The sequence below is a fragment of the Podarcis filfolensis genome (genome assembly GCF_964270895.1).
Source record: "Podarcis filfolensis genome assembly, chromosome: 8".
Taxonomy (NCBI): Eukaryota; Metazoa; Chordata; class Lepidosauria; order Squamata; family Lacertidae; genus Podarcis; species Podarcis filfolensis.
In genome coordinates this window covers 1,417,300-1,435,929 of record NC_139611.1, presented here as the reverse complement: position 1 = coordinate 1,435,929, position 18,630 = coordinate 1,417,300, and the positions used below count along the sequence as shown (strand labels likewise).

The 18,630-nt window shown below is 45.0% G+C and overlaps 1 protein-coding gene across 1 annotated transcript in view; it reads left to right on the top strand.

The window, feature by feature from the left end:
- The window catches only part of KAT6A (lysine acetyltransferase 6A), a 92,066-nt gene that overhangs the window by 65,902 nt on the left and 7,534 nt on the right, over positions 1–18,630 (top strand). Inside the window, exons 10-16 of the mRNA XM_083629166.1 lie at positions 193–334; positions 846–1,007; positions 2,699–2,792; positions 7,600–7,831; positions 12,833–13,040; positions 15,661–16,365; positions 17,524–17,821. Coding sequence (XP_083485292.1) covers positions 193–334; positions 846–1,007; positions 2,699–2,792; positions 7,600–7,831; positions 12,833–13,040; positions 15,661–16,365; positions 17,524–17,821 — 1,841 coding nt within the window. The remainder of the gene's footprint in view (positions 1–192; positions 335–845; positions 1,008–2,698; positions 2,793–7,599; positions 7,832–12,832; positions 13,041–15,660; positions 16,366–17,523; positions 17,822–18,630) is intronic.

Sequence of the window (18,630 nt, the reverse complement as noted above, 5' to 3'; positions counted from 1 at the left end):
GTAACTGAATCCAACCAAATACACATTTTAACCTGCTCTTATGCTTTTTTTGTTTCTATATTGCCTCCTGTATACCCAGCTTTAAGACAATGGACCTTTATAGGAATTGCCACAGTAGAGATAACAGTACTGATTGCCTCAAGTTGTAACCTTGCAAAACTGCTCAATGCATCCATGCCTTTAATCTTGCAGGCTGCCTAAGCTGTACATTTGTGAATTCTGTCTTAAGTATATGAAAAGCAGAACTATCCTTCAGCAACACATGAAGAAGTGTGGCTGGTTTCATCCCCCAGCCAATGAAATTTACAGGAAGAGCAATGTTTCAGTCTTTGAGGTAAGTGTCAAAGATTATTAGCTGCTGTTTATGTCCCTGCCTGAATCTCTGGGGCATAATCTGCTGTGAGCTTCCCAGAGAAGAACTGTTGTAGGAACCTAATTCCCTTGTAATGGGCTCTAATCATGGCTAGAATCCCCTCTTTGGGAGGCTGAGGGCAGCCCACTTTTAAAAAACAACAACCCAGAACTGTCTTACTTTTGTAATATTTAATGAGTGTCTCATTCCATTCAGTAATGATTGGCTGCAAAACAGAAGTATATTGGCATTTTATGTTGTACATCCCTCTTAGGAAAAGGTTGGTAGTGTGAGGAGCGCTGGCCGCTTTGGGCTTCTCCTCAAAGTGACTACTTACCTCAGGCTGCATCCTTTAGTTCTTGAAGCTACAAGTCCTTAGATGGCTTGTATCTGTTTGGTATAATCCTACTTGATTTAAGCAAATCACTTTGTGTTGTGGCCTGCTAGCAGTTCATGAGGGATAGTGTCTTGACCTGTTCTCCATTTTTCTAAGGTGGATGGCAACGTCAGTACCATTTACTGCCAGAACCTGTGTCTATTAGCAAAACTCTTCCTGGATCACAAGACGCTCTATTATGATGTGGAGCCATTTCTCTTCTATGTGCTGACGCAAAATGACATGAAGGGTTGCCACCTGGTTGGCTATTTCTCCAAGGTGAGCGGTGGGGGGATTTCCACTTGCTGGTGTTCTGTTGGTGTCCTGACAATACCTAAGGAGCGTATCTATCATGCACTTTTAAAAAAATCTGCACCAAGTTAATCCAAATATTGGGTGGTGAAAAGCTGGATCCTTAAGCTTTTGCTTAATTGATTGCTCTGTTTTTGCTAATCACGAGGAGAGGCACAAGGCACTGCAGGCCCTTGCTTAACTCCTGGAACTTTTCCTGCTGACATATACAGGAGCTTTGGCCGTACACTTTCTCATGCCTATGCTTGCACTTAAAAGAAAAAGGGCTGGGAATGTCTTTTTGAGACTGAAACTCTCAATAAACTGAATTCTGCACCCAATATTGCATTCCACACTTTTTTGTGCTTGTGTGGATTTGCTTCATACACACAACCCTGACTATGGCCAAATACCTAGTGTATGCAAAAAGACTATAAACTTTCTTTTGTTCTTCCTGTCAAGTCTTGTGTGTGATAAGACTGGCTATACCTCTGGAAAAGTCTATTCACACTGGTATGACTCGTATCCAAGAAAATATAATTGGATTTGAATTGTGCGTAAACTGAAAGTCATTTTTCAGCAGATCTAAATTTTCTCCCTCCTTAGTGTAGTGGATCTAACCAAACTAGTGTCCGGTCACACTTCTGAAGTGATGGGTATAATTTTATGGGTTCCAAACAGCCTTTAAAGTTCTGCATAAGCAGAATCCAGGGAATTGAAGCAGTTAATCAAAGCAACTTTCTTTTTTATGCTGTTGAACAGAGTGTATTCTCTAAGGAGCATGAATTCCAGCCTGGCAGCTCTGAGGGGAGAGGGTTTTAAATGACTTCCTAGTCCCTTGGGTGGTGAGGAGGAGAGTTAGTTGGTGAAGTAAACATTAATTGTTACCTCCAATGAGCTTGCTTCTCAAATCAGATGCTGATCTCATTTCAGAGCTTTTGTTTGCATTTTGGGAAAGAGACCATGGAGGCTGAATGTGGCTTTAGTATTCCTCACACAGGGACAGAGAGTTACTTTGAAAGGCCCGTCTTAACACCCCCCCCCAAAAAAAAAATAGAAGTTGTTTTTTACTTCAACACTTTCAGAAAAGGAAATAATGTAGCCTTAATCTATGGCCATCCTACCCCCCCCCCAAGCCCACCTGCAGATGGACTTTTATTTTGTCTTACCCCCACCCCCCACAAAGGTTCTTTATTGCTTTGGAAATCTCTGAGGATTTGAAAAGCCCTTTGTAGAGAAGTAGGGAGAGAAGTTTGCTGTAAGTACAAGGTCCTGAAATGATGTATTAAAGGGGAGGGGCCATAATTGGTGGTGGTGCAGGTTCATTCTTGAGCATCTTAACTAAAAAGGATCACAGGTAGCAGGACTGGGAGGGCTTATGTGACTGAGACCCCAGAGAACCACTGTCACTTGGAGTGCTAGACATTACTGCACTAGGTACATGAATGAAACAGGTTTACAGAAAGCAACTTTGTGTGCTCAGTGACAGTGCTTTCTTCCTTTTCCTTCCTGGCTGTGATCACAGAGGTTCAGTGGCTTGATAATACCTTGTGTTCTTTCCTTGGAGACTTGCTTTTGGGGTGATTGTGATTTACCCCAATTAATTCCTCATTGAGAAGAAGTTCTTTTCCATCTTGCTAATCTTCTGTGTTTGTTTGTGTGTGTGTGTCTCTTACTAGGAGAAGCACTGCCAGCAGAAATACAATGTTTCCTGCATAATGATTCTTCCCCAGTACCAGCGCAAGGGCTATGGCAGGTTCCTCATTGATTTCAGTAAGCATATTCTCATTTTTCTGCCTTTCTCTTCAGCTTCAGATTAAAGTTTATGAAACCATGCAATTCTCCAGCACTTTATTTCAAGAGCATTAATTATCTGAAATGCCTACTTTTTGGGATTCTGGCCAGCATCCTTTTCCCAACTGCTTTCTTGCACCCCAGATGCTTGCACACAAGCCCCCCTCCTCCCCTCATCACACTTCAGCCCACAAGGACATCTAAGATGGCACTTCAGAACTTGCTCTTCTTCCCTGCTTTCCTAGCCATGTGGAGAGGCAGAAATTTTATTTGTATGTTTAAAAGGCTATTTATACCCTGTCTTTTCCACTATATCGTGCAAAGTGGCTAACAAACACATCAAATCATTTACCAGTAGTCTTTACCCTTTTCACTCCTGGGACTCACCTGTAGCATTTGAAGACCCACTTCTTATTTTTTTGACCATATATTTGTGTGAATTTATTGACAAACAGTAGCATAAATTTATTATGCGTTTTGGCTGAAATACAACTTGATTAGGGAAAGTGACCAGTTTGCAAATCTACTACATCAGTAGATGGGTTTCTTCTTTCAGAAGAGAGTAAAGCGGACCATCAGGGCCAGCCCTGAACAAGGCAGCTGCCTCAAGCAGCAGATGCTGGGTCTGGTGAGGGCACCTATTTCTTCTGAGCCCCCTGACCACTTGGCCCTATTAGAGGAGGGAGCTGTGTGTGCCTCAAAGCCTGCCTTGCACCCCAAAACTTTCTGATGTGGTAGAGGTTGCTGTGCTGTTGCTAGGTGCGGAAATAAGTTTGAGCTGCCAGTCAGGCTGGCTTTTGTGTGTTCAGTGGAGGTGGGCACCATCTTGCCTTTCACTGCAGACAGCAAAACATTTTTAGCTGGCACTACTGATAGGTACCCCTGCCCATACGGGCCAGTCATGTCCGACTCTAGGGTTGTGTGCCCATCTCACTTAAGAGGCCGGGGGCCAGCGCTGTCCGGAGACACTTCTGGGTCACGTGGCCAGCGTGACGAAGCTGCTCTGGCGAGCCAGCACCAGCGCAGCACACGGAAACGCCGTTTACCTTCCCGCTATAAAGCGGTACCTATTTATCTACTTGCACTTAGGGGTGCTTTCGAACTTCTAGGTGGGCAGGAGCTGGGACTGAAAGACGGGAGCTCACCCCGCCGCAGGGATTCGAACCGCCGACCATGCGATCGGCAAGCCCTAGGCGCTGAGGTTTTACCCACAGCGCAACCCACGTCCCAGGGCACTACTGATGCTGTGGTGTAAACCACTGAGCCTTGGGCTTGCCGATCGGAAGGTTGGCAGTTTCGAATCCCCGCGACGGGGTGAGCTCCCGTTGCTTGGTCCCTGCTCCTGCCCACCTAGCGGTTCGTAAGCACAAAGTGCAAGTAGATAAATAGGTACCGCTCCTGTGGGAAGGTTAACGTCGTTTCTGTGTGCTGCTCTAGTTCGCCAGAAGCGGTTTAGTCATGCTGGCCACATGACCCGGAAGCTGTCTGTGGACAAACACCAGCTCCCTCGGCCAGTAAAGCAAAATGAGCGCCGCAACCCCAGAGTCCTTCGCGACTGGACTTAATTGTCAGGGGTCCCTTTACCTTTACTGGTGGTTATGACATAACTGTGCAGCTGCTGCTGTTTAATTTCCCATTATAAATGTTTGTCTGAAAAATGAACGTATCTCAGTATACATGGCTAATTTGAGTTCTATAACTTGTGGAAATGTAGGCATTAAATATAGAATTTCCATTTTTCTGTTCAAATTAGTTTTGTACTAAATATTCAAGAAAAAATATTAATATTACAAAGGAACAAAGGCATATATATCCTTAAAGCTTATAGGATCGTCGCATAAAGGAAAACAAAGAAGCAAGGTGCGTTTTCTGGAGGGCTCAATGGCAGTGGCATCAAACGCAAAGGGAATACAGCCACGTTGCTTTCTAGAGGGAAAGCAAAGAGCCAGTTCCAAAGCTAAGCTAACCGCCTTTCGCCAAGTCCTTCTATCTTTTATATTCTGTTTTTATCACTGACCATCACTTCTGATGGGCATCTTCCCATTTGGTGAGGAGTGAGGCCCACATTATTCACTCTTATAGGAATGCTGATGCTCACTCACTCATCGTCAGGAAAAAACACATGTACTGTAGAACCGGACGAGGGGACCTCTGGCTCTGACCATTGGTCATGCTGACTGGGGCTGATGGGAGTCAGAGGTCATCTGCAGAGCCATAGGTTCCCCATCCCTGCTAAAGAACTTCCAGCAGCAAAACCCTTTCATTAGCATTCTTTTAATGCAAAAGTTTGCCCATGTACAGTCTGCTTTAATGCTTAGTTTACATAAGTGCTTGAGACAGTAGCTTGAGACAGTAGCTCCTTCATTTGCTTTACTATCACATTGTTGAGACTGATGTGCAAGTTGAAGGTTTGTGAAAAGTCAGCGGATTATGAAGATTGGTTGGTTTTGTATTTGAACTTACAAATGAAGAGTGGAGGGAGTTGATTCAAACAGAATTTTTAAACAGACAGGTGAATGGTGAGCCCTGCTACCTGGGCGGAAGAGCATCTTTGGTGAATTCTGCACCTGGAAAATCAAGTTGCATCTGCCTTTTAGTCCTCACAGTGGTATCTTGCAGCAGCCCTTGGACTTCATAACTTCAAAGCTTGACTAACGTAATGTAGTGTCCTTGGGATCACCTACAGAGAAACCCCGTGTCTCTCCAGATGTCTCTGGGCTGACATTCCCATCAGCCACATGGCCAGGGGCCAAAAATGTCGTTGTAGTCCAGCAACACCTGTAGAACAGGAGCAGGAGGTTCCTCCAGGCCTGTTTTTGAAAGTAGCAGCTAGAATGTAACCCTGAAACTTGCCTGCTGATGAGGACAAGTCATAGGGAGTCTGAACTGAATGGGTTTTCCATGGCCGACAGAAGCGTCATATCACCTATATATTTCATGAGTACAGTGGTGCCTCGCAAGACGAAATTAATTCGTTCCGCAAGTCTTTTCGTCTTGCGATGTTTTTCGTCTTGCGAAGCACGGTCCGTCGCAACTGCACCTCTTCAAGCGGCTTTAAAAAAAAAGGGAACAAACTCGCAAGACGTTTTCGTCTTGCGAAGCAAGCCCATAGGGAAAATCGTCTTGCGAAGCAACGCAAAAACTGAAAAACCCTTTCGTCTTGCGCGTTTTTCGTCTTGCGAGGCATTCGTCTTGCGAGGTACCACTGTAACTGTTAGAGAACTTGCTTCAAACCAGTAGGCTTGGCTAGATCACCCTGTTACGTGACAGCAGCCTTGTGGCATGATAAATACATTACAAATACATTTTGGCATATACTTTTGTGAACTAGGGTCCACATGAGATCTGCTATAAAGTCGCTCACATCAGTGGCTTTTGGATCATTCTCTGGAAAGTAAGGGAAGAGAAGGAGATGAAGGCATATGTAGAGGTAGCAAAGGTAAAAATAACATGTCTGATTAAAAAGTGAGTCAGTTGTTAATAGTTGTATTCTGGATCTAGCAAGGATGAGTGAATCGACAGAGTCAGCCCTGTGTTCACACAGCAGGAGTGAAAGAGAGAAGTACTGTGGGAAGTACTAAAAATAGTAAGAGGGCCAAGAAAACGTAATTTGACCAAAATACTCTGGATAAATTAAGCATTGAGATAAAGAAGTGCCTGGATTTCCAGTTCCAAAACCATCTTGTGTTGACCTAGAGGGAGTTTGCCAGAAAATGGGATCAAAATATGTTTGGATTCCCTGTCCACAGAGGTATGCATTGTTGTTTTGAGCATACCTATACAGAATCTACATTTCTAGTCCTGTAAAATTGCTCTTAATTTCCAGTAATACATAATGTGTTCCCCTGTTCAGAGTTACAGTGCCCATTATTTGGGCACCTAATAATACAAGGTGCCATTTCCCTAATTAACAATGATAGAGTTCACGCACATCCTCTATTAGCAACTGCTTCATTAGGATGGTCTAAAGTGGTTTGGTCATGTCATTGGTTGTGGCCGTTTGGAGGCCCCACCTATCTGTCCTTGCCTCTCATAGCAAGCTCAGCTGGCAAGTGCCAACGGGATGATGGCCAAAATGGAGCTGCTAAAAAAACGAGAGAGAGGTATGCTTTAGGAAGAGGGAGGAAACCTTAAGGTTTGCAGAAAGACAAACAATCAATAGAGGGTGGGGAACAAAAAGGAGGGGGGAATGAGAAGGCTTAGTGGCCATGGGGGGGGGGCAGGGGGAAAGGCCATGATTTCTTGACTACAACCCTGAACAGGAGGAGCTCTGCTCTGCAATATTTTTTTGCAAGTTTCACTTTTTTCACTGTAATAGAAAAAATCTGCCACCTAGTGGCACTGTTTATAACCAATTACAGTCAGAAGTAGTGAAGCCTGCAAGACCTTTCCCACTGATTTACCAGCGTTTGCTTCCATGATCCCATGGGAATTGGTGCTGAAACACTTCTTGGTGGCTGGGGGGGATTGGTTGACCTTTTCTGAAATCAAAGGTCTTAATTGGAGGGTGTTCTACATTTCTGTCCATGTTTCTGAAAAATTCAAAATGCCTTCAGCACAGATTAGAATCATGTGTCTCCTTGTACAGGCGGCTACCTCTGTGTGGAAGGGGGCGGGAAATGCTGGTGACCTCTGGAGGTCCTGTCTGAGAGCCATGGCTGTTTTTGTTGACTTAAATTCCAGTCAGAGTGCCTGACTCTATAGCTGAATAAGGAGCAGACACTCAAACAGGGTAGGCTAGCTTCCGTACAGAGCCCAGTCCTAAGTGTTTTCTGCTTTCTCTCAGGTTATCTCCTATCAAAGCGTGAAGGCCAAGCAGGATCCCCAGAGAAGCCGCTATCAGATTTGGGTCGTCTCTCTTACATGGCTTATTGGAAAAGCGTAATCTTGGAGTGCCTTTATCACCAAAATGACAAGCAACTCAGCATCAAGAAGCTAAGCAAGCTGACTGGCATCTGCCCTCAAGACATCACTTCCACCCTGCATCACCTGCGAATGCTGGATTTCCGAAATGATCAGTGAGCATTGTAGAATTGGAGGGCCAGAAATGGCAGGGTCATAATTAAAGACATGGCTGTGCCCAATGGTAGATTTCTGTGGAAGCACTGCAAAAGTGCAGTAGTTTTGGGTGTAAAACTCTGCTTCCTCTTAAGGGGGACAGAAACCCAAATCATCCAAATTTCTAACCCTTACTGTTCTGGTACACTGCTTTTAAAGTGAGGGCAATTTTAGAATGTGGGAAGCAGAGGGATTGCATAATTTATTTACTATAGTCATATTCTGCATTTCAGGATATGGATCTTTTCAAGGTGGATCAAAAGTAATATCAAAGCAGGCTAATGAAAATCATCCCTCTGTAGAGGGATGGGGACATTCTCCTGTGCAAGCAAGATGGTCTCAGGTGGGGCATGAACTCAGCCTAGTGCCTAGTGCTTGATGGTGCAAACACTGACTTGCTTAAAGGCAGTTAAACAGTTTCTCTCCCTCTGAAGCGCCAGTTTTAATTCTTGCCTGACTCAAGCCACTGCTGAAGCCAGTCCCTCGTGTCTTTTTTGCTGACTCTGAAGCTCCTCTTTTCTCTTACTTGTTGGCATTGCCTGCTGTGATTGTGGTGTTGAGGAGTTTATGGTGGGCCCCTTGGAGTATGTGTGACTTGCCTATTAAGGAAATAGTTTTCCCCTGGTGTGTGTTGGGCTCACTCAGTGTGAACTGTTTGTGTGTGTGATTTAACAGTCCGTTTTTAAAAAAATAATTTTTATTTTCCATTTAAAAACATATAGTCACATCATTATTATCCACTTAACTTCTTTGGCTGTTTAGAGGCTATAGACTTCCTTCCCTCCCACCTCTTGGCTTTCAAAAGTAACCTTTATATCACAGCATTTTATATATTTTCCAATTCTAATATAACTCATTACAAAATACCTCAAAGTTTAAATAAAAGTAGAAGGGTAAAAAATTTCTTATTACAAGTCTTCAGATAACTATACTAATGTTGTTAATTGCATACAATGATCTTTCAAATATTGTGTAAATTTACTCCAGTCTTTTTGGAATACTTGGTCATGCTAGTTTTGGATTTCCCCCGTCAGCTTCACCAGTTCCGCAAAGTCCATCATTTTCATCTGCCTCTCTTCTATAACAGTCTGTTTTTTACCTTTTTCATAGAATCATAGAATTGTGTTGGCAGGGACCCGAGTGTCATCAAGTCCAACCTCCTGCAATGCAGGAATATCTGCTAAAGTGTCCATGTCAGATGGCCATCCTAACCTCTGCGTAAAAACCTCCATGGAAGGAGAGTCTGCAACCTCCTGAGGGAGTATGTTCCACTGTCAAACAGCTCTTACTGTTAGAAAGTTCTTCTTGATGGAATCTCCTTTCTTGTAACTTGAAGCCATTGCTCCTCTTGAGCAGGAGAAAACAAGCTTGCTCCATCTTCCACGTGGCAGCCCTTGAGATATTTGAAGATGGCTCTCATATCTCTTCTCAGTCTCTTCTTTTCCATGCTAAACATACCCAGCTCCTTCAACCACTCCTCAGAAGGCTTGGTTTCCAGACCCTTGATCATCTTGGTTGCCGTCTTCTGCACATGTTCTGTTTAAGTTTAGGCCCATCCCATTTTCCTCCCCATGTGCTGCTTAAATACAAAAAACAAAAACCCACCCCACCATTTTGTGTCTGGTTCAGTTCTTCCTGGTTTTCTAACAGTCTGTCTCCCTACAATCCTGTCTCCCATGTTGCGGTTATTTTTGCCCCATACCTTTTCTGGCTTGCGGGGGGGGGGGAAAATAATTAGAGACTGTCAGCGCCTGCAGTAGCAGCATGGAAGTTAATAAGGAAGCACCAGCACACAAGAGACCTGGAAGCATCTGTGGCAGCAAGCATAACACCTAATTTAACTGCTGCCATTATGTGGATCCCTGAGGGGACCGAGCATGAAAGGCTTCATGTCGGCAGCAACTGCAGTTCTGGTGCTTCCTAGGTAGGCAGTAGCCACTGTTTGTGAACTTATCAGGGCTTAGCTAGCTCACCCCAGGTCAGCTGCCACTGCCTTTTGTGGGAGCAGTCAGTGTGTAAAGGCAGAGAAGTAATGGCAGGGAAGCCCCTGCAGAAGCGCCAGTCTCAATCCTTGTCCAGTGGTGGCATTGAGAGGGCACAGCAGTTTTCACAATCCTTGATGAGGCTTTGTCAGAGGATGAGCCGCTGAGAAGGCAATGTCAGACAGTTCTTCAGAGGGAATTGGCGAAGGAGACCTTGTTTCTCAGAGGTTGTCCCACTGGCTGTGACCACCTGGCATCTTCCAGGAAGATGCAACGTTCTGTCACAAGGGCCATTGCTTCCTCAACACCTTTTGTGGTTGAACCTGACCAAGTGAACACAAGTGCCTGCCTTCAGATTTGGTGAATACCATTCTAGCCTCAAGACATCCTTCTCCAATTTGTGTTTATCGTTCAGCATCGTCAGCATTTCTGCACAGGTGCAAGCAGAATCGAGTGCAGCTGCATAGGGCTAGCATTAGAGATTTTCTGTCTCCCCCCAAAAAAAGGACTTACACCCCAACACATTGTGAAGATTGTCATCAGCATCGTGGTCTGTCTTGTCTGACATTCAGGAGGTTTCTTTAGGTGCTCTTCCTTTCCTTAGTTTCTTAAAGAGGCTACAATAATAAATCCACCTGTACCCCAGGTGGAAGTGCATACAGAGCTAAAGACTCTGCAATGACCAGCATTTAAACATTTAAAATCAGTCTCTGTGTTTGTTACCAATTAAGGTTGTATTTCTTAACACTGTTACTTCAGCAAGGCAAGTTTCTCAACTGAATACACTATCGGTAGCCAAACACCTTTATGTACTGTATCAAGACCAAGTAGTATTACAGACTGATTCTTCTTTTAGTCTGAAAATCAATACACATTTTCACGGACAGTAAGAGCTCATTCTTCCAACTTTTTGTCCTTCACCTGAACATCCTACAGAGAAGGCATGGCACTCTCTGGATGTGAGAAGATCTTTGAAGATTCACATTGCATGTACAAAGCCATTTAGACAGTCATTATTTGCATCTTCTCATCCAAATAGATTAGGAAAGAGAGTTTCAAATTCCACTTGGTCTTAGTGAGTTAGGGTCTGAATAAATATGCCATATAATGTGTTGCACTTGATGCCACCATCTAAAATTACTGCACACTCAGCTACTGGGGCAGGGGCCAAATGAGCAGACCTCTTCAGGAGGTTGCTACACATTTGCAAAGCACTACAAAATGGATTTATATGCCTTGGCTGAGGCAGCTTTGGGGAGAAAAGTGCTGCAGCACGGACTCCTAGACCAATAGGCAGCTAAAGCCTTCCCTACATGGGTACACTTTTGGACACTCCATCTGAGACCATCTTACATGCACAAGAGAAGGGACTGCTGGTCTTAACTGAAAAAAATACCTGTGCATGTAATGATGGTCTCTGGGCTGCACTCTATATTTTACAGTGCCTACTGGGGTGTCAGTTTGTCATGGGAACAGTGTCGTTTGTGCGGTTGAATGCTTGTCTGTGTTTTTCTTTTGTGTAACATTTCTGTTCTTAAGCTTTGTCATGAACAAAAACTAGTGCTACAGAGGGAAAGAGACAATTTAACTGCTTTTGAAACAATTTGTGTTTATGCCATAAAACACTAGGGGCAGCTCACATCTCAACTGAGACTATATTTACATGCATAGAGAAATTCCTTTCAGGTAAGACCAGTGATCCCATATAGCTGAAACATTCTCTAGTATTTTCTTCATCTGTCTGTCCCAAAATTTCTAGTAGTCACAGTGCAGGCATTCAGTGCCTTGTCCAACTGCTCCCTCCACCCTCCAGCATAGCTAATGGCAACAGGAAACATTTTCATAACATGTACAGACCTTGTGTTGAGTACATTGAACAGAAGAGTACAAGCCCCACTGAAGCAAACTAAATCTGTCATTTCTGCTGAAAACGCAATTGCTTATTCTCATAATTAAGGCTAACTAAAAAGTAATTCTGTACTCAGGCAATCAGAATTCTTCACTAAAAGCAGCTGAATTCTGTAATTGTTCTAAATCCTGCAGATCAATCAAATTTGCATGTTTCTTTTATTTACTATAATTTTAGCATTGCAAGGGGATATAAACACTACCATGTGATTAATATGCTGATTTACTTTGATTTCTGAGACATCAGCACATTTTCAAACAATAGGGATAGAAATGTGCATTTTATTAAATCAAACCTGAGATTCGGAAGCTCAGCTCAAGCTTTTTGGCTTTGGAGCTTATTTTTATTGCTAAAACACAGTCATTGCATTGCAGGATTTTGGGTTTTGAGATTGTTGCAGTTTCAGCCAAGGCACTAAGAGCCTTCCAATGCCTTCAGCCTGAGGCACAAGAAGCCAGAAAAACTGGTAGATATATTTTCTTTTCCTGCAACAGATGCTTAGCTGCCTTTAATGATTCTTCATTACCTTGCACTCTGCATCAGTTCTAGTGTCATCTCAGTTTGATTCTGGGTTGCAAGTTTCAAACAGAAGTGAGAAAGAAATGTCCTACACAACTTTTTTTCAAAACTTCACATGAGTCACCGTAGTCGAAACAAAATAAAAGAATTTCTTCCAGCAGCACCTTAGAGACCAACTAAGTTTGTTATTGGTATGAGCTTTTGTGTGCTGCATGCACACGAAAGCTCATACCAATAACAAACTTAGTTGGTCTCTAAGGTGCTGCTGGAAGAAATTCTTTTATTTTGTTTTGACTACAGCAGATAAACATGGCTACCTACCTGTAACATGAGTCACTAGGAATTTTGGAGCTGACTTTAACCTATTTGTGCACCTCAAATGCTGTTTTGATCTGTTTGCTTCTTGATGCAACAGACTATGGCAGCTGCTTAATAATGTGACAGTCTTTTGGGCATCCTCCTGCTGGTCACTCTTCCTCCCTGCGTCCGTACGTTTGTTACCTGTACTTAAACGTCAAAATTTGGCTGAATCATTTTTTCCTCATTCTCAGATTTGTGATTGTCCGGCGGGAGAAGCTTATCCAAGACCACATGGCAAAGCTGAAACTGAATCTCCGGCCTGTAGTTGTAGATCCAGAATGCCTACGCTGGACTCCTGTCATTGTCTCAAACTCAGTGGTTTCAGAGGATGAAGAAGAAGAAGCTGAAGATGGGGAAAATGAAGAGCAGCAGCAGCAGCAAAGGGAAAGAGAGGTAGAGGTCAGTGTGGAATAGATATTTATATATGCATGCAATTGTGGAGTAATTAGCAAAGCAGCCACATGTGTGCCCCGTATGGCAGAGGGATGGAAAGGTAGCTTAAAAGTGCGGATGGCTAAAAGCCAGCTGGAGTTGCTAAGGAATGTAATGGGAAAATTGGATCCCCTTCATCTTTCCATCAAGCCCGTATTAATTTGCCCTACCTCTACATATGCCACATTGGGAGGAATTTTATTTGAAAAGGTGGGGTAGGAACAAATAAACATGAAACTTTGTTATCCTGAGCCCAAACCATTATTTATTGTTTAAATTTATATCTAGTACGTCCTCCCAAAGGAGTCCAGGGAGGCAAACAAGAAAACACAAAAACTAACAAAATATTTAGATGTTAAAAACACCTGAGAACATTTAAAAACAGCCATGTATCCTCACACCTAATAATTTCCAGGTTGCTAGAAATAGGAAGAGAGTGGTGCAATGACTAGAGTGTTGGACTAGGACCCAGGAGACCAAGGTTCAAGACCCCACCCCCCACCCCCGACCATGTAGCTCACTGGATGACCTTGGACCAGTCCTTGCCTCTCAGCCTAATCTACCTCACAGGGTTGTTGTGGAGATTATATTAGGGGGAGAACCATGGACACCACCTTGAGCTCCTTGGACAAAGGGTGGGATATAAACACATTAGGCTAGAAAATTAAATTAGTATGTTGTAGCCATTAAATACCTGGACAAATAGAAATGTTTTTAAAAACCTCCTGAATACTTTGGAAGGTGTTCCATAAGTGAGGAACCAATACTGCAGTGATGTCCAAATTTGGCCCTCCAGCTGTTTTGGAACTACAATTCCCATCATCTTTGACCACTGGTCCTGTTACCCAGGGATGATGGGAGTTGTAGTCCCAAAACAGCTGGAGGGCCAAGTTTGGCCATCACTTCAGTACTGAGAAGGCCCTGCCGTGGGTCAACATCAATCAGGAAGTCCCCAGAAAGGGTGGCACTGCCAAAGGGGCCTGCTTTGATGGTTTTCTGGCCCGAGGTGGTTGGTTTTGAGGGAGGCTGTCTTGGGTCCCAAGCCCTTTAGGGTTTATTTACTGGTACAAATTCAGACTGGCAGCCAGTGAAGCACTTTCAGGACCAGTGACACATGGTCCTATCAAATTGCCCCACTCACCAACCTAGCAACCTTTTTCTGCTGCAGCTGCAGCTTCTGGATTGTATTCAGTCACTAGAGCATGGGCAACTGAGGTCAGGCTAATAGCTGACAAACCAGCCTAATTTGGGTGCAATCACTCCTAGCTGCAGAAGCCACCTGGCTGGAATCCAGGAATGCTCTCGGACTGCAAACCTGTTCCTTCAAGGGACAGTGCAAGCTGTCTACCTTATTTCTGGACCCGCGAATCACCCACTGTTTAGTCTCTGTATATCTAGCTTATCACTTCAGCCAGGCACCAGTCCAACCCCACAGCTTTTGCTGATTTAGATGGAAGGAGGGAGAGGAAGAGAGCAGTGTGATATTAACATATAAATGTTGAATTAGCATATGAGACACAATGGACCCTGTGGGACCCCACAGCTCAGAACTCATGGGGCTGAGCAACATTCCTCTAGTGTTACCTTCTGGTAATGACCCTGCAGGCAGAAGCAGATTTGCTGCAATACAGTGCCTCTAGCTCCCAACCCCCTGATTTGTTTCAAAATGAGACTATGGTCAGTGATGGCAAAAGCCATTGAAAGATCAAGGGTTGTTCCCACCTCTTGGTCTCTCTCTTCTGATAAAGGCAATCAGTCAGGGCAACTGAGGCTGTTTTGATGCTAAAAATGGGCATGAAATCAGACTCAAATGGATTTAGATCATCTTTGCCCAGATACCAGAAATGAAATACTAGAGACTGGGATGAAGAGGGCATGTAATGGTCTCACTACTACAAGTGTTTTGTTCCTGTCATCAAGCTGCAACAACTACAAAAGATCTCGCAGGCTTTGCTCCTTTCTGCACTCAGACAGAAGCCTTCCTACTCTGCAACCTGAGGTCCTTTAACTGGAAATGATTAAGACTGAATCATGGAACAGTGCTTGTACTATTATTGAATAATGGGCTTAGGTCTGAAAATTTGGCTCATCTGAACTTAAACCCCCGGGGTCTATTGCACTCATGAACCCAGTTTCAGAATAAAAATATTCCCTTCGTGGCCTATATAGTGACGGGAAATTTATGCAGCCTGGATGGAAAGATGGATGGGATTGTTCAGATGAGGTTTTCCATGGTCATTGGTAGGCCTGCACAGGAAGTGTAGAAAAATTGAGGCAAGGAAGGAGAGCAGAAAACCCAGGGAAGTAGTGGTGGGGCCCAGGAAGAGGGAGTGGGCTTGAGGGTGGAAGGTGGCTAGCTAATGGGGAGGTATTTGGGAGAGGAAAACTGGAGGGGAATCGGAAGAAAGGAAAGGTGGACATGACCAGGAGTTGTGGAATCAAGGAGAGATCAAGATTGTTCCAATCTTTGGCTGCAAGCTGGTACTTTAAATGCAGAACCAACTTTCCCAGCAACCTTATGTCTGTAGGAAGTAACAGTTGCAAGAAAGTCTTAAATAAAATAGCTTGCCTGTTTTCTTTATACCAGGTGATCAAATCTGTATCCTGGGAGAAAAAAGAGAGAGAGTCTTACTTTCCTCTGGAGAGTGAAAAAAAGCCAGACATTGTTTCTCCAGCCAATTCTGTGCGGCCAAACAAACAAAGTCTTCCCCTTGCTGGTCTTCCTGCAAACAACCAGATGCCACGGAGAGGCCGTCGGAAGAACAAACAGTCGCGGGAGTCCTTTGCAGAGAAGGATTTGAAACTGCTTTTAGAGGAGAAGTCAGCCATGGCCAGGGGAGGCCGCTGTGGGGAGTGTCAGGAAAAGGCGGCTGCGGCGGCTGCGGCGGCGGCAGCTGCGGCCGCTTCCCGAGAGAGATTTGGGGAGACTGAAGAGAGAACCACTTCCTCCCAGGGACAGTGTGGCAAATGTGAGGAAAAGTCCCCGGCTCCCCGGGGGCACTTTGGCAAAGATGAGGAAAAGTCCCCCATCTCCCATGGGCAGTATGGCAAAGGGGAGAAGCCCTCAGTGGCTCAGAGATACAGTGAAGTGTGGAGAGGGCAGCTGAAGACCCATGAGCCCCTGAAAGGCAGACTCTCCAAGGAGTGCGACCGAATACCCCGGCCACACCGCGAGGGTGAGAGGACACTGCCAAGGCACTTCAGTGAGAGCAGCGAAGAGGAGGGGGAGGAGCCTGTCAGCCCCTGCTCCACTTCCCCACCAGTTCTCACCAAACCCACCTTGAAGCGAAAGGTATGTCTTTCTCCCTTTCTGTCTGCTCCGCAGCTGCACAGAACCCTGAGCTTTCTCCTTGTGTTAGCTTCTGCTTGCCTGTTGAACCTCTCTCATTCCCTGGATAGGTTCCTGAAAAGCTATTGCGTTTGTAGGCTTTATGTGCATGTGTAAGAAGGTGATCATATTCAGGACTGTGTATGCTTTTAATAATAATAAGCCCAGAAAAACTTAATTTTGTAATTTAGCTTTTTTGCAAATTTACTGTTTTACAAGTAGCAGTTCTGGGAGGGAACTTTCAACCCCCCCCCCCCCATTTTGCTAGTTAAGGGAGAGACATGCAGGGCACTGACATCCCACTCACAACCATTGGGACTCTTATCCAGCAGGTCTTCTGGCTTCTGAGATTTTAGCAGCCATTACCTATACTTCCAAACACATGTTAAGTCAGACAGTGCCAGAAACTTTGCTGCTTTTTCTTTTTTCTAAACAAATGCAGAGGCTCTCAGGAAGTAAAATCTCAGCCCACTGCTGCACTCCATTTGTTTATTCTGCTCAGCTGTTGCAGCATGCACATATTGCTACTTACATATTTGTGAGATGCATATTCTAAAGAAAGGGTGGGAAGCCTGTGGCCCTCCAGATGTTGGTGGACTCCAATTCCTGTCAGCCCCAGCCAGTACAGTCAGTTATCAGGGATGATGGGAGTTGTAGGCCCACAACATCAGGTGGGCCCCAGATTCCCCATCCATTTTTAAAGGTTTATCTTTGTGTCAGGGAAAGGCAGTAGGTTTAGACTTTGAAAGGGGGCCCTAGGGGACCCAAGGATATTGAGGACCTCTCTCTATGGGCAGAGAATGTCTCCAGAGGCCTCTTTGTTGCAGCTACAGTTAGTTCTCTACTATCCGTATTTTGATGGTAGGTGCAGAGGGGGGGTCTGGCATGCCCTTGACACCGGAGGGGGTGGAATATGCCAGTTCTGAAACTGGAGTGCTGACATGTTCTCCAGTCGCCTCCCCTCCTCCTGTCCTGGCCAATGTGAGCCCAGCTGGTGGCCATAGGAAATGACAGTGGCTCTCCCCGGATGTCTCCTCCGCATGCTATAGGGCTTCTCTCTCTTGCCTCACTGAGTTGTGCTGTATGTAACCATCTGTCACTTGGTTGTGGTTGTTTGTGCAGAAGCCCATTCCCCGGAAGAGGCGGGTCCGCAAGCGCAAATATCACAACAGCAGTGTTGTGACAGAAACCATCTCTGAAACGACTGAGGTCCTGGATGAGCCTTTTGAGGACTCTGATTCTGAAAGGCCCATGCCTCAACTGGAGCCCACCTTTGAGATGGAGGATGAGGAGGATGAGGAAGAAAGTGAACTGTTCCCAAGAGGATATCTTCGTCGCCTCTCTCCCCAAGGCTCCCTCAGGCACAGGCCCTCCTCCAAGAGAGGATCTCAGGGTGGAGAGGAGTCTGATGATGCCACTGGTAGGTTTCTCAAGAACAGTTGTCAGTGGGTGCTTCAATGCAGTGTAACTTGCCATAAGAAAGGTCGCTAACTGCTCCCTCCCTGAACTGCCCATATGAAACATGCAAGACTGCCCAGTCCCAGGAATACGTGAGCTGCGACAACTAGGGAAGAAAAGGTGGGGAGAGCATGGATGTGGGAAAAGACAAAGGACAAGGGCTGCCAGAGCCCTTGCACCAAGGGCAACCTGTGACACTCCCCCCCCCCCCCGCTCGGGTTCTTGGGTTTCCGCCTCCCGTTATGGCAGGCTAAAACATCCAGATGGCCACACGTTCCCTGTTCCTGCCATGGATGGCAATGAAACTTCTATTGAAAGAGATGAGGGCCAAGGCCAAGCTCCAGGGGGCCAGCTGGTGACATACAACCCGCTTAAGGAACTGGGATGAACTCCATGGCTTACTGGTAGGGGTGGGGTGGGGGAATTCAACAACAACAAGAAGCAATCTTACCAGTGCAGGCATCTGTTGTCCCTCCTTTCACCTGGTGGTAAGAAAGTGGAAGGTAAAGCACCCACTTCCATCAAATAGACCATTAGTTTCAGTGTGGTTCATTTAGTTAGATCAGTCTGTCACTGCAAAGTAGAAGCACTGGCATTTTGAGTCCTGTAGTCAGCAAGTATATGCTGCATGAACCAGAGGCTCTCAGCAACCGGATACCATCTCTGACTGGCCTAGTTTTTGTGCAGGTGCTGCGTATAAAAGCTGTTATTATGCTTTGTTTATATCCAAGGCATTTTATCAGAATCGTTCTTTATAGCAATCCTTTCCTG